We start from the raw sequence: 15,544 nt of genomic DNA, 5'->3' as shown, positions 1-15,544 counted from the left end.
GTTATCTAAGATCAGCCACACAGGACAGGAAGTGCTACGTGGGTGGTATGTGCACACACTGCCTCAGACAGCCTTGAATGGACGTTTGTCGCGGTGAACAAGGCGGAGAACGTGGAGAGCAGGAACGTGAGCGCATCTTTTGGTGTATTTTGATCGGTGTTATTCTCTTATTGAGTGCACATCAACGCACATTTGATGATCCTCACTCTACAAGAGGTGAGATTGAGGATTAGATTAATTTAAATTTGAATCAAGTTCAAACAAATTAAACATGTAATCTGTTGAAATCAAATCAATTCAATCACAACACACCCATGAACTGTAGAATTAACATTCTGTTAATTAGCAGTGTTTTACACTGTACCATGTGGGAGACAGGCTGATGTTACTGTAAAGCAGATGTGTTTTTTTTTTTTAGCTCTATTGCCAAAATCAAAGTGCTTCCAGATATGACTTCTTAGATGACTTGTTGCCCTAACTCAAGATGACAAAGTCACCAGCATACAAGAGGCATGTAACACACAACAAATAAACAAACTGGTTGTGCCATTGTTGGGCTGCCTGACTGGCCATTGTGAATCATCAGTCATCTCGTCCATTAAGTTCGGCTTTTCCCATTATTAGGCTTTTCCTAATTATTCGTCCTTCTTCCAGCGATTTCAAACCCTGCTTACGACACATGCCTCGAAGGACGGTGGCGGTGGCTGCTCAGTCCGCCATGCACTTTGGTCCAGCCTGAAATATCTCAACAACTTCTGGTTTGCCATAAAATTTTGTACAGACATTCATCCAGAGGACGAACCCTACTGACTTTAATGATCCCCTGACTTTCCCCCTGGTGCCGCCACTAGGTTGATGGTTCAGATTGAAATGTCTCGACAACTGTTGCAGACATGTTTCGTTTGGTTTATTTGCTTTCACGCTTCTTATACTTGTTTTCAAAGCATGGAAATGGGCGACTTTGTTTTGTTTGTCTTTGCAGTGTCAGCCTACAGTCACTTTGTGTTGCTGCAATGTCACTGTAAGACGTTGGGCAAGACAAAGCATTTGATCAGTCAGCATATACTGTAATTATTTCAGCTCAGCTTGGTGTGGCAGGACTTTGACTCACACGACCACAACTTTTCTCTGCAAAATTCGAAACAGTGTCCTTCTGACATGTTGTGACAAAAATGTGTTTGTCTTAAACATCATTAGTACAAACTTTGGTGGCAACTTATTACTGACGTTTCAGCATGAACCCCCACATCCCATTCAGAAATGTAATATATGACATATATATATATATAAAGAGTGACGTTGCCATATATGTCACCTATCTGGGGATATATTATTATCACATATATACATCCTCTTGATATATGATGATATAAGTTCATAACATATATGAAATGCCCATAGTAAAATTTGTATATGTACATATATTAAAAATGTGATCTATGTGATGATTTTTTACGTAAAAAGTATGTGTTAACATGTGTTAACATGTATTAACATTATAGATTTTATTTAATTATGCAAGTTTATTAAAACAACATACATGTTAAAAAATATATATGTTTATATATTTTTTTCTTATAAATTTCTCATTAGTTTTAAACATGTCTCAGACTTTTAGACCTTCTGTTTATATATCAACATATACCCACAGTCTTTGGGATGGATATAATGTATATAAATGTATCATATAACATCTGTCTACAATATTAGCCTATGTACATATATGTATATATTCTACATGTACATATATTTCATTTGCGTATGGGATCACCAGGATCACCAAAAAGGCCAATAAAATCTCCTTATTCCTGTAGGACAGACTGTGAAGTGTGGAGGGGGGAATCAGAGATCACACAGGCCCCTGTTCTCCCTCTGAGTGCCTCTCTCTTCCTCTCTGGGTGATCGGTTCAGTGCTGCTGACTGCGTTGGACTCCGGAGCGTCACCTCGACCTGACGTACTCTTGTCCCAGACCACAGCTGTCACCATTACGTCATGCCTATTGGCCCAAGACAGAGAGAGAGAGAGAGAGAGAGAGAGAGAGAGAGAGAGAGAGAGAGAGAGAGAGAGAGAGAGAGAGAGGCAGAGGTAGAAGCAAGGCAAAGTGCAAACAACGCGAGAGAGAGAGAGAGAGAGAGAGAGAGAGAGAGAGAGAGAGAGTTGGACCCCTGCGCTCCATCGATCTGCAGAGGCGCACAGAGGAGCTTATATCGGACAAGCCTTCGGTTTTTTTTCAGGGGGGAATGCCAAACGTGGATCCGCTGTTTGCAACATGCTACTGGGCTATTTGGTACGGTAAGACTGTGGCGGTGTCGTTGCTTAATTCTCATGTGGCTTTCTTTTAACTTTTCATTTGGACGGTGGATGTGTCTCCCCGTACACCCCCGTCCCTTCCTCCACCTCCTCCTCCGACTACCCCGACAAAAGAGAGAGATTGCGCTCTTGCAGAATCGACCTGTGGGTGAGAGAACTGCACTTTGCCTCATATCGATGCAGCGAGGGAGGAAATCACAGAAGTTTGAGCAGGAGTGCGATTTATGCTTCATGTTGCCTTATTTTGGGGCAGAGATGTATGATGATGATGATGATGATGGATTGCGTGGAAAAGCTTATTGTCAACAGTGACACACAGATTTGTTTAGCAGGGGGAGGTAAAGGCAAACAAAAATTGTAGGTTGATGGTTACACCATGGACTGTTTCCATCTGTGAGGGCGTGCGTTTGACATCATCATCCTCATCATCATCCTCATCATCATCCTCATCATCATCATCATCATCATCATCATCATTAATTAGTCTAGGAACAGACCTGAGAAGGCTCCTCTGTCTTTTGTACTGGATGAAGTAATAATCATATAATATTCCTGTAATGAGAAACAATGGAGACAATTAGTTCCACGCTTTAAAATATATATACTTTTTATCTCCACCTGTAACTCCAGCTTATGTGATGAGTGACAATGATTTAAAGAACACACCGGGCCACATTCTTGCTGCGTTGATGATAGAATAAAAGCTCACAGTGGTGCTCGGGTTGTGCTCTGGCTCAGTGAGATGTGTATGAGCGTTCAGTTCTTGGTTCAGTGGTTCTGGCTCTCACACGTTTTCCATGGAGCTCCAGTGTTCCTGGAAGTGTTTTCAGGAGCTTTCTTCAAAATATTAGTTACAGCTCAGAAACTGAGCAAACATCTGGATCGTCTCAGATCAAATGTTCTCTCCTAGAAAGCCCTGGACAACTTGAACATGCGTGTCAGTGGAGTATGCGAAAGCGGCACGTCAGTCGTATGAGTTAATCTGAGATCAACCTCTACCAGACGGAATTCACCTTGAATCCAGAACGTGAACGCACCTGAGGCCTGCTGTGTGAACTGTTGGACAGTAGAGTCATCAGTAGAGATCAGCCGTCTTTTCCATTCTGCTGTCAGCTGTAAATTTGAAGCCAGTTCTGTCGATGAAAGGGTTTAAGTTTGGGCTAGATTCAATCAACCAGAATAAGAATCCGGATGCCTCGTACATTGTCATTACTGCTGGACTTTTTGGTTTCCAAAGAGCTGCCAGAGGGTCTGTGTTATCTCTCCTGAATGCCTTGTGTTTGGGGGGTCAAGCACCTTGCTCACATGCATCTTGACAGCATTTGATTTGTTATTTAGTTCATGAAATGTCCCCAAGTGTCAATCACAACAGTTCTGCTCATGAACAACCTTGTCTCACTGCTCTGTTGTGAACTGAACCTATTTCTGTTTCTGCCCTTGTTTGTTTGGCCGACATTATTTCTGTCAAATTCAGGAAGCGCCTTCATCTGGTGGTTAAACATCCTTCATTTCTACTTGTAGATGGAAACGGCTCTTACGCTTCTTGCGTATGAACCTTAATGAGCTCTGAACACTATGTCGTGTGACTGTGGTGGAAACTGAGCCTTTATCAGTAGCAGGTTAGTGGCAGACTCTTCTCTGAGCTATACAAGGCAGCAGAATCACACAACACTCAACTTCAGCTTCTCCAGGGTTGCCATTCCTGGCTGCCCGTTGACCTCTGACCCCCTTTGGTGAGGTGCGACCACGAATGTGTCTCAGTGGAGAAGAAAACAACCTCTTAGGGTGGCATAGTGACGAACCTTTCCAGTCCTGTTTTGGTAAGCGTCAGCAGTTCAGTGTCCCGGGCTGCTGAGCCTGAGCTCTGAGCGTCATGAGGGGAAAGTGGGCAGTGGTTTTGTGACTGTGATCTGTGGTTTCCTGCAGGTAGTGGTTGTGATCTGCCTGTGGGGTTCTGATGTCAGCAGAGCGTATGTGTTTCAGGCCAGTGGGCCTACAGATGGAGGAGACAACCCACCACCTCACACTAAAGGTGAGATCAGCCTTGATGTTCGATCACACACACAGAATACATTCAGAATAAATGCAAATATCTGTTTTTTTTTGTTTACATGTGGAACAATCGTGGTCCTGGTTTTAAATGTCCTTTCACTTTAAACTAGACACTTTAAAATCTGAGACTTCCTGTCCTTTTTCTTGAGAAATGATGTAGTAAAAAGAAGATAATATGAATTAAATAAATCATTACTGTTCAGCAGCTAGCTCTAGAAAAAATAAGAGACCAAAGAATTTCCCAAATATTTACACTTGTCACACAAAAATATTGTAACAAACGAAAAGACTACTTCGAAATTCTGCTACACGACTGCTGAATCCAAAAGCTACCTGTAGAGTGGGAGATAATACTAAACATCTACGGTCTGCTTAGGAAAATAGTTTTCAAATAAGAAAGAGAGCGAGAGTAAGGTGAGAGTGGATATCATCTTCACATGCCAAGCTTTGCAGATGAGTGTGTTTTGCAGCAGTCCTGTCTAAATGCGCCTCTCCTCCCTCCAGTCGTCTCAGAGTGGGTCAGCTCAGCGGGCTCCTGTAAGAGGAGGTGCTTTGAGCTGGAGGAGGCCAAACCTCCAGGATGCAGATGTGACAATCTGTGTAAAACCTACTACAGCTGCTGCTCGGACTTCGACGAGCACTGCCTGAAAACAGGTGAGCCTGACACAGTGTCCCCCTACCTACATCACTTCTCCCGCTTTCTTGTTGTAGAATAAAACTGGCATTATTATGTTTTTCTTATAGTAAACAAATGCGAAGGAGAAGACCAAAACAAACAATTTGTTAGTCCATCTTTCAATATCTTCTGACAGTCTGTGGCTGTCAGTGCAAAACCCATTGGTACCTATTAAAGATGTAAATCTGATGTAAAATGCTCAGTAATTTTCTACAACAGCTGGCCACTGTAGTTTTTATCATTAATAATCTATATTTTACAGTTTCTGTGTTTTATTTGAAGTGTTGATCCATAAGAAGATATGTTTGTGGTTTTAAGAACCAAAAACCATCTCAGTGTAGTTTTACATCTCCTCTCTCAGGCTTCTCTCTGGAGCTCTAGTTACAACAGGTTGGTGAGCCAATCAGAAGAGAGGAGACTCTGAGCCTCTCCTCTGATTGGCTGACTGTTTTCTGAGTGATCCAATAAAAATATAGCAGATTTCAGGTAAACACTCGGAGAAACCAAATCCTGAAAGGTTGGATGGTGGGTTCAGGTGGGCGGGGCTTGTGGCATGGCTTTTTTTATGCCATTACAAAGTTACAGGAAGTCCTGACGGCGCGTTTTAACACTGAGTGCTTTGATTCTTTCACAGTATTATTATAGAACCTAGACCTGCTTTATAATCGAATAAGGAAAAGGAAAAGAAAAAAATCTACTTTTAGACAATACGGGACCTTTAATGTTTAATGGATCTGTTTAGGACTATTTTCAGTAGTGGATTAATCCTCATTTGGTTCTCTAGAGAATATTTGTTGCAGCAGGACGGTGCGTGTGATTTTGATACAGACACAATACTTGTTGACAGAAGGAAAAATATAGAATATCACCAGACTTATTTAATTCAATTTAAAACTCAATATTTTGTGCACTGTGTAAGTAATATTGAGAAGGATTTATCTGCCAGTAAAACGTAACACGTACATCTGAAAGCAGAGGATTTAAACAGGGAAGACTCATTTACATGAAAAAAGTCAGTTTTTTAATTCTAGCCACAATGGTCATTTTGATCTGAAGCTAATTTAGACCTTGCGTTAATGGTTTCATCTTGAAAACATTAGGCAGACAGCACTGGGACATTTTCCAACACACAAAAAGTCTCTAAATGAAATCTATGTCCATGAGTTTCTTGTGAGTCTTTTCTTTTAAAACAAGATCCGCTTTAACTGGGTAATTAGTAACAGACTGCAAGTCTGACGGCAGATTTAATGTTTCACACTTCATTGTATTAATTCATGGTGTTTTAATGAGCCTCACTGAGAGGTGTTTTACAGCAGTGAGGTGGCTTTAATAAAGTGATTTACTTCCTCCTCCCTGTGCGGCAGGCGGAGGGTTCGAGTGCTCGCAGGATCGCTGTGGGGAGGCGAGGAACGACGACCATGCCTGCCACTGCTCAGAGGACTGTCTGGAGAAAGGAGACTGCTGCTCCAACTACAAGTCACTCTGCAAAGGTACTTGCTTTACTTTGTACTTACTTTTTTACCGTATTTATAAATAGAAAATGAATGTGCATGAAAGCCGGTGATGACTGTGTCCTCTTGTTTCCCTCTGAGGTGAGACTTCATGGGTGCAAGAAGACTGTGAGGAGATCCAGAGTGCTGAATGCCCTGCAGGGTGAGTCTGAGACTGATGGAGTAATAATAAACAATCAAATGTAGGTCATCGAAAATCGCTGCTTTTCCTCTTGATTAATAGCTACATATTTATAATTATTTACAGCAACGAGTAGCTTCTAACTGGTCAATTAAAGAGACAGTGTCCAAACTTTCAGACTCCAAAGAGAAACCCAATAAGCATTAATTAAGATTAAAGGTTAAAGGTTTAAGTCCTCACCTTGCTGCAGTTATGTACAGGTGTACTCCAGGGCGTGTCAGTACACTGTGACATCACTCTCGGCTACAGGTAACGGAGCAACAGCACAACTGAGCATGTGCATAGATTTGACGGCCTTATTAAAAAAGATTACAAATATCAAAATTGATTCAGCAGAGGTCGAGAGGACTCTTAGTCCTTACAAGTATAGGTCCAACTCCAAAACCATTGTGCATGGTGCGTTTCCCATAATGCAAAGTGACTTTCGTAAACACCCATGTCTTTCAAACTTAGCATCCTCATTTTGTAATGCAAGGTTTCTGTTGAGGTGTCTGTTTAAGCTACTCCCAAAGGGACCAAAGGACTAAATGTGTCTTAAAGTTAGGGGTAGTTCAGGACTGCTGCTGTTTTAGCTGTTTGATAAACACACCTCAAACTGGGCTGACGGACTGATCACTTAGCAACAGTCAACAGTCAACAATTCAAAAGATTACATTTAAATGCTCCAAAATTGTCAATGGTGGTTTCAATTGTTTCGTCAACCCCCTCAGCTTCATCCGTCCTCCGCTCATCATGCTGTCTGTTGACGGGTTCAGAGCCTCCTACCTGAAGAAGGGCAAATCTGTCATCCCCAACATACACAAGCTCAGTATGTTTCTTATTTGACTTTGTACTGTTTTTATCTGAATGCTTTCGTAATGATTGTAGAAGTCATGATGCGTGTGAATCTTACAGAGGCCATGTTGTCCATGTTAACAGTTGTGTGTTATAATAAAATGTATTATGGAGTTTAATACTAAAAAGCTTGCATGTTTCCCCTCAGGAGAGTGTGGTACGTCGGCACCCTACATGCGACCAGTCTACCCATCAAAAACCTTCCCAAATTTATACACCCTGGCCACAGTAAGTGACACTGGATTGTATCTAAATCACTGGTTCATGTCTTTATCATGTAACACTAGAGGGTACAGTAAAGCAGGGCTGTTAATATGTACTCCTACATTTGTAGGCTAAGTAAATACACGTGTTTGCCAATAGCCATGTTCAAAATGTCCTTACAGCATGTTCACGTTGTGACCCCTGCCGCAGCACTGATTTTTAACTATACTACTGAATATGTTAACTATAGTGACTCTATTCTGTGGGATCTCTCTACAGGGTCTTTACCCAGAGTCTCATGGGATTGTGGGGAACACCATGCATGACCCAGTGTTTAATGCCACCTTCAGCCTGCGCACCAGAGAGAAACTGAACCACCGCTGGTGGGGCGGACAGCCAGTGAGTAAACTCCAGATACCAGATTATGATCAATCAGTTCAAACTCACAGGCTGACTAAATAAACCAGTTACTTCATATCACTCATTATGTGTTGACACAGCTGAAACTTTGAAAAAGACCATAGTAACTACATCTAGTTTCCTATTCTGGAGGCCCAATGGGAAATTATAATTTTATAACATTTTAGCTCTGCTTTTAGAAACACCAGAATTAAGGAGAAAACTGTTAGTTAAACTGTTATCTTCATTGTAAGAGAAGTAGATATTATTGTTTCGGGATTTGTTAGAGTCAGCAACAGATGGCATCTCAAAACTCCTGGGGTTTGACCACTGTCATAACAAAACCCAGCTAACTCTTTAGATTAGATTAGATTAGATTAGATTAACTTTATTAATCCCACAACTGTGAAATTAAATTAAGAATACTGGTGCCTAGCTTGTTGGCTAACAGGATATGATATGCAAGAGAAGACTGCTTTTGGTGGAGGTAAGCTAGCAGCTTTTATTGTATTTCATTATTCCTGTTAGTGGGAAAATGGTACACTCTAACAGCGTAGTACATGTACTATATACAGTTATTAGGCTGTGTAGTATGGAGTTAGGACATGGACATATGTACACTGGGGTTTCCAAGCACACACTGAACAAAGTACATTATAATTTGTCTTTTCTGTGTTACAGATCTGGATCACAGCCGAGGAACAAGGAGTGAAAGCAGGCACTTTCTTCTGGCCTTGGTACTTAAGTTAGTACTGGAATATTTTTCAATAGCTTCAGACACTGAACTAGTAACCTTCAAATAAACCTTTGAAACTGAGTTGAGAGGATCGAGGTTAAAGGTAGTTTAGGTTTAGTTTTGGTCAAACATATAAACTCAAGTCTAAAAATCTAGAAATTTCAAAAATATCTAATAATATAGTAATAAAATACCGCAGTATTTGGAAAATTCAAACCCTTGTACAATTTCTGATCGTACTGACAAAAATCTTGCCATAGTGGCTCCATTAAGTCTGAGCAACATCACAATGGCAGAGTTAAAGGAGTTAAATTGCTTCTTGGGCTGTTTTCACAGCAATACAGAGTTTGTTTTCAGTGACAGATTAGGAGAAATGACAACAGACGGTTTATTGCAGACATATCCATGACCTAATGATCACGAGGGCAGGAGTGGCTGAAAGCTCGTTACATCCTGAGACTGACTGACAATGGACAGACACAGGACAATACTCCCACACACTCAGTCACAACAGAGGCTATTGACGACTCAAAGCCACTGAGCTCTGCTGATTTACATAAACGCACAAGAGCATCATATAATCAGAGACCACTTGATCATAAGACGAGTCTAAATCAATTAATGTAAGAAAGAATAAAAGTAAAAATACAAACTGAAGACTGTGTTATAACAGCCAATGTATATCGTCTGTGTCGTGCCGTGCATCAATTTTTAGACTTGAAGTCCTGCCACTTAATCATTCACCTTGTTTTGTTGACAGGGTGATTCCTCTGGAGAGGAGGATTTTGACGATCCTGCGATGGCTGCATCTGCCTGATAACGAGAGGTGCGTCTTTCTGTTCTGAGAACACGCGGAACAAACTTTTTAACAACCTGGTTCTTGTAAACTTTTCTCATGGTGGAAACTTGAGAGTGATCCAGCTTATAATACAAACAACAGAAGCGGTTAATAATGTGTTATTGTCCATTTGTGTTGTATTGATACAGTTTTTAAAGCATGTATACTTCACTGAGTCACAAAATAAATTTCACCTACTTTCAATCTTCAAACCTTAATTTCCAACGTTGGTACTGGATGTGACAATTGACTCTTGTACAAGTCTTGTCTGGCTTCACTGCGTCCCTATAGCATATGTTAGTAGCAAGGTCAATAAAATGTTATTATAATTAATAGGGATAAGACATGTGTTGTGAATTTCGTTTTTAACTTTAACACAAAAAGCCAACTTTTGGATTTGATTGAACTTTTTTCTGCTGGTGCTTTGTACCTATTCAACAGTTTTAAGCTGTGACTCCATTGGACTCTTTGGAGAGACTCTTTAAATTGTGTGTGCACCTGCATGAACAAGTTGTGTTGTGCTCTTACACAGCTGTGACTGAAAATATGCATGTTTCAGAATTTACTTCTGGAGTGTTAAGTGTGTGCTGATGCCTATACACATTTGAAAATATAAAAAAAAAAACTTAAATTGTACTGTATGTTTAAACCTGGTGATTGTTGCTGGTCTTATTTGAACTACATACCATGTTTTTATAGTGTTGTGAGGTTAGGCAGGTTTTTTGTGTTTCTCCGTTGAGGTGAGGTGAAACAACAAGCTAAGTGAAGGGTTTCAAAGATGTTTAATCGTCATGGTGACCTTAAAACACTCTCACACCTCATGATTAAGTTGTATGTGCCGTCTCTCTCCAGGCCGTATGTTTACGCCGTCCACTCAGAGCAGCCCGATACCTACGGACATCGACTGGGACCGCTCAGCAGTGAGGTGAGTGTGGGACCGGAGGGTTTAAGAATGTTGTGTGTGTGTGTGTGTGTGTGTGTGTGTGTGTGTGTGTTTCAGTGGCTTTGTTACATCATTACATTGTTGTTATTTACAGCTGGATAACCCTCTGAGAGAGTTGGACAACATCATTGGTCAGCTGATGAATGGTCTAAAGCAGATGAACCTGCATCGCTGCGTCAACGTCATCATCGTAGGAGACCATGGTACGACCTTTGTGTAACCTTTGAAGCCTTGGTAGGGGAGAAGATACAGTAGGAGACGACTAGCATCTTCTCTCCGCCTCCGTCTTGATGCTAAGCTAGGCTAAACACATCCCAAACCTATCTCTGATGGATTCACAGGGATACTGATTTTCTCATTTGAACCTTGATCTCAGATCTCAGTCAGGTGTTTTTCCTCTAGATGTTGCAGTGTCACTAATATATTACCAGAAATATAATATATATATGGTGATATTGACTGAGCTTGGCCTTTTAATCAGCCCTAATAGTCTCCAAATTAGATGACTTTTAAAGAGTAAGTTCATTCATAGTACAAGCAGAACAGATTTTCTCACTTAGTAGTATCTAGGCATGGAAATAGAGGTGGTTTCAAGATTCCTGCCTCCACCTAACAGAAGTGAATGAAAGTTCATAAAGTGTTAAAAAATAAATAAATAAAAGCTTGAATGCAGCTTGTTTCAGCAGAATCCTGTCTCCTCAAACCTGAAGTATTGGGTTTGCAGCTTTGGTTATTTTATTAAGAAGCTACAGTTTACAAAACAAATAGTCCCTGTAACCAGAGAAACTGGGACATTGTTTCTGGAAAAACACATTGCTGTGAGGTTTTTTCCGCTCCATCCACCTGTTTGTATTTTCAGTAGCAGCAGATTTGTTCAAATCTTGACTAATAAAACAAAAAAGTAAGTGAGAAAATTTGTTTATATATGTAAATGTAGGTTGTTTTTTTTGTATGTTTATAGTACGTTTTGTTCTCTTTTTTTTTTAACAAAAAACAACAGCACCAAAGAGCTCTGCATAACATTGTTCTACACAATCAGCATAAATAGTTATAACTGTTAAAAAAATATAGTGTCAGGGAAAAAAATTATAATGAAAACATGTGAATAAAATAATTTTGTCCCTCCCTTTCCTTAAATAAAAATTAAAGCCATTATATAATAATAAAGCTCAGATGACAAAGGGACATTACATTACGGTGTTATAAGCAGGGTACAACAAGTGGGGTCCATAATTAGTCAAGGATCATACTTAAAAGCGTTGAGGCCACTGTAGAGCTCGGAAAATTTAGATATGGAGTCCCTATCTTCATAAACTGTCTCTTTGAAGAGTGAAGCGGAACGACTTCAGTTGTAAGTGTCCTGACCCTTTAAACATAGTAACAGAAACCATGGCTGTCTGCTTTGTCTCAGGTATGGAGGAGGCCCACTGTGACAGGACAGAGTTTCTCAGCAGCTACCCACTCAACATAGACGAAATCCAGCTGATCCCCGGCTCTCTCGGGAGAATACGACCCCGCGACCCCAAATCCACCACATGTGAGACACACAGATGAAGACGGAGCGTTATTATTTTATTTTTTTTGTGTAACAGGGATCCATATTAACGCGATGTTGCCTTTTTTTTTTTCAGATGACCCAAAAGTAGTTGTTGCGAACCTCACTGTAAGTACCACAACAAAAACACACACAAACCGTTTCCTGCAGTTTCTCGAAACGGCGCGCTGCTGCCTGTGTTTGTCTGTGTGGGGGGAACGAGAAAAGATCACAGGTCGTTCACCTGCATTATTTGTTGTTTCAGTGTAAAATGCCGACTCAGCACTTCAAGCCGTACCTGAAGCAGCATTTACCCAAGAGGCTTCACTACGCCAATAACCGCAGGATCGAGGACGTCCATCTGCTGATGGAGAGGAAGTGGCACATCGCCAGGTAGCCTGAGCCACTGGTTCACATCTTGTCCACCACATGTGAAACTAATACCGATGATTTATTACCTCATCAGGAGGAAACTGCCAGCATCAAGCAGCCCTGTCTATGTCTTTGGGTCGACTTTAGAACCTAAACTGAACTGAATCATATCCCAGGTCCACCTCTAAGTTTAAAGGTCCCATATTGTATAAATTGAGATTTCCATGTCTTTTTGATTATAGATGTCTGTAGCATCCAATAAGGTTTCAGTCTCAATCAGTTCTAATCAAATGATGAAGATTTCACTTTGGCAAAAACATTTTTTTTCAGGAAAATGCCAGAAAAACTGAGGACTCGTTGTGGTTTCTTTGGTGACCACGGCTTCGACAACAAGATAACCAGCATGAGGGTACAGTGCTGTATCTTGTCTACTGTTTACTAGATAGATTGTATTAATGGTACCGTGTGGAGTTTTTGGATCATGGCGCGTGGCTTTGATAAGTGGCTCTCTTTTTTTGGGTATACCTCATTCCCTTGTACAAGCACAAAGGTGACACATAAATCAGCTGTTTTATTAGGAATATGCTGCACATTCAATGCATTTGTTAGACATCAAGTTTAGACAAAATGCTTTTAGGTGGAACAATGCATTTAAACAGTATTTCTCTATAATTAACTTGTACTTTTCTCTTTTTTTGTGTGTGTGCAGACGATCTTTATGGGACACGGGCCAAGCTTCAAGTTTCAGAAAAGAGTGCCAGAGTTTGAGAATATAGAGTTATACAACATCATGTGTGGTGAGAATATTATTATTTAGCTTTAATGGTGTGAAGTAGAAAATATGGTGGAACATTCATGTCTGTCCCTTTGTGTTCAATTAGTTTAGAGGTAAAAGAAACTTTATTAATGATTCCCCAAAATGTCAGATTCAAATTATTAAGCTCCTATTATAATTATTATTATAATTATTATTTTTCTGACCAGCTGACCCACTTCCTGCTCTCTTCTGTTTTGTCTGTGTCAGACTTGTTGGGGTTGAAGCCGGCCCCAAACAATGGGACCCACGGCAGCCTGAACGACATGCTGAAAGAGCCGCCGCACGAACCCAGCATGCCCAAGGAAGTGACGCCACCGTCACTGGCGTCTGACTCCGAGGTCACTGTGACACATGACCTGGGCTGCAGCTGTGACGATGAGGTCAGTGGAGGCCTGTGACATCACAAGAGATCATTTATAACATCTGATCAAATTCAGCAGACTCTGTATTTGCAGCTGTGTCACATGACAAACTAGAGTCTAGAGCGCAGCGAAGTGTAAAGTCTTTGATCTCAACACCATCAATATGTCTGATGTTTTACATCAAGATCCAAACATTATTTCCTGAGAAATTGGCGAAACTGTTGGAAAATGCAATAAATCACAATGTTGAGGAAAGTGATAAAAAAAATTCATGCTCCTTTAACTGGATCCACACCCAGATTTAATGGGTTCGTCTCTGGCCTGCAAACCATCCCTCCTCTACATTTGGTGCAAATTGGTTCAGTACTTTCTCTATAATCCTGCTGACAAACACACAACGAGGCATGAGTGAAAACAGAACCTCCTTGCCGGATGTAAAAAAAATAGAGTTGCATTAATGGATATCCTTCAATTGGGGGGGGTAGAAAAAGGTCAAAAGAAGCTGACACCTCTGTGTTTTTATCTTACAGAACAAAGTTGAGGAGATCATTGAAGCTTTCAGTCCTGCACCAGACGGACTCTACAGTTACAGTAGGTTTCTTGACACTTCAGTGGTTTTTCTTAGGATAAATAACAACTGTGCTGCAACAGGAAACGTGGAAAACAAGTCAGCTACACAGCAGGAGCTGCTGAAGAAAACTGTTCATGGTTCTTGAAGTAGCAAGCCTTCGGTAAAAATATTGAAGATCTCCTTGTTATACATAGCCCTTTTCCACTGTGTGGTACCAACTCAACTTGACTCAACTCTACTCGCCTTTTTTGGTTTTCCATTGGGCAATAGTTGTGGATAGCACCTGGTACCTGCTACTTGTGCAGTTAGTACCATGCGATGGAAAAACAAAACAATGTTTTTTATGAAGTGTTTATCACGTCCTGATAAGCCACCACGCATGACTATAATTCAGTACTGAATCCCTGAGTTCTCACAACTGAAGCATTATTTCCAATTTCCTCTTCCTATCAATTCCCACTGTATTTTAAAAGACATCATCATCAATGATTAATAGCTTCTATGGCATCTATTGCTGACTGACATGTATGGACAGCTGTCTGCACAGCTTTGAGGAGGAGAATTGTGATTTTTGTTTTTATGGCTTAAGATTGATGCTTCTTGACCTCTTTGCTGAAATGTGTGTGTGTTTATGCAGACAGCACCCACCTACCGTTCGGTCGTCCAGCCGTGATGTTTGACACTGAGTACAGTTTGCTTCATCATGTGGAGTTCATCAGTGGATATAGCAAAGAGCTGGCCATGCCGCTGTGGACAGCATACACACTGCCACGACAGGTGAACACACACTTGTTTTTTTCATTTAAAGTTGCTCCCTGGAGACCGACCCCAACCACAACCACTATATGTCTAACTTCAATACACATTACATGTCTTACGTTTTTTTCTGTAACTTGTATAATTTAAAAACCAATTTATAATGTGGACATGTGACTTTTGAGGTTTTGCAATAACAATGCAAACAGTCTACATAATAAATGCACTTCACATTGCTGTCTAATGCATTAGACTTCTTCTTACAATTAGCCACTGTTCTGTTCATCTCTAGGAAAATCAACTTGAAGAGACATAAACCTGCAGCAGATAGATAACCCATGACATTAGCAGCAGGGAGTCTGTTGAGAGTTTTTATTGTTGCCAACATGTAAACTAAGCAAAAAGCTGGTGATGCCTGAGTTCAATTGTATACGTGCAGTAGCCTAC

The 15,544-nt window shown here is 40.7% G+C and overlaps 1 protein-coding gene across 2 annotated transcripts in view; it reads left to right on the top strand.

Annotated features, from left to right (window-relative positions):
• Positions 1 to 2,134: 2,134 nt before the first annotated feature.
• LOC130184187 (ectonucleotide pyrophosphatase/phosphodiesterase family member 2-like) overlaps positions 2,135 to 15,544 on the top strand; it is a 39,756-nt gene continuing 26,346 nt past the window's right edge. For both annotated transcript variants that reach the window (XM_056400047.1, XM_056400048.1), the window contains exons 1-20: positions 2,135 to 2,288; positions 4,238 to 4,343; positions 4,868 to 5,017; positions 6,404 to 6,529; positions 6,632 to 6,692; positions 7,442 to 7,539; positions 7,714 to 7,793; positions 8,049 to 8,168; positions 8,850 to 8,905; positions 9,665 to 9,730; positions 10,595 to 10,667; positions 10,780 to 10,888; positions 12,097 to 12,222; positions 12,317 to 12,348; positions 12,485 to 12,612; positions 12,922 to 13,000; positions 13,301 to 13,388; positions 13,616 to 13,788; positions 14,301 to 14,361; positions 14,979 to 15,118. In XM_056400047.1, the coding sequence (XP_056256022.1) occupies positions 2,271 to 2,288; positions 4,238 to 4,343; positions 4,868 to 5,017; positions 6,404 to 6,529; positions 6,632 to 6,692; positions 7,442 to 7,539; positions 7,714 to 7,793; positions 8,049 to 8,168; positions 8,850 to 8,905; positions 9,665 to 9,730; positions 10,595 to 10,667; positions 10,780 to 10,888; positions 12,097 to 12,222; positions 12,317 to 12,348; positions 12,485 to 12,612; positions 12,922 to 13,000; positions 13,301 to 13,388; positions 13,616 to 13,788; positions 14,301 to 14,361; positions 14,979 to 15,118 (1,890 nt within the window). In that variant the 5' untranslated portion in view covers positions 2,135 to 2,270. The remainder of the gene's footprint in view (positions 2,289 to 4,237; positions 4,344 to 4,867; positions 5,018 to 6,403; positions 6,530 to 6,631; positions 6,693 to 7,441; positions 7,540 to 7,713; positions 7,794 to 8,048; positions 8,169 to 8,849; positions 8,906 to 9,664; positions 9,731 to 10,594; positions 10,668 to 10,779; positions 10,889 to 12,096; positions 12,223 to 12,316; positions 12,349 to 12,484; positions 12,613 to 12,921; positions 13,001 to 13,300; positions 13,389 to 13,615; positions 13,789 to 14,300; positions 14,362 to 14,978; positions 15,119 to 15,544) is intronic.

The sequence above is a fragment of the Seriola aureovittata genome, chromosome 16, assembly GCF_021018895.1.
Source record: "Seriola aureovittata isolate HTS-2021-v1 ecotype China chromosome 16, ASM2101889v1, whole genome shotgun sequence".
Lineage (NCBI taxonomy): Eukaryota > Metazoa > Chordata > Actinopteri > Carangiformes > Carangidae > Seriola > Seriola aureovittata.
Note: the sequence above shows the minus strand (reverse complement) of the source record. Positions and strands in the feature narration are given on the sequence as shown.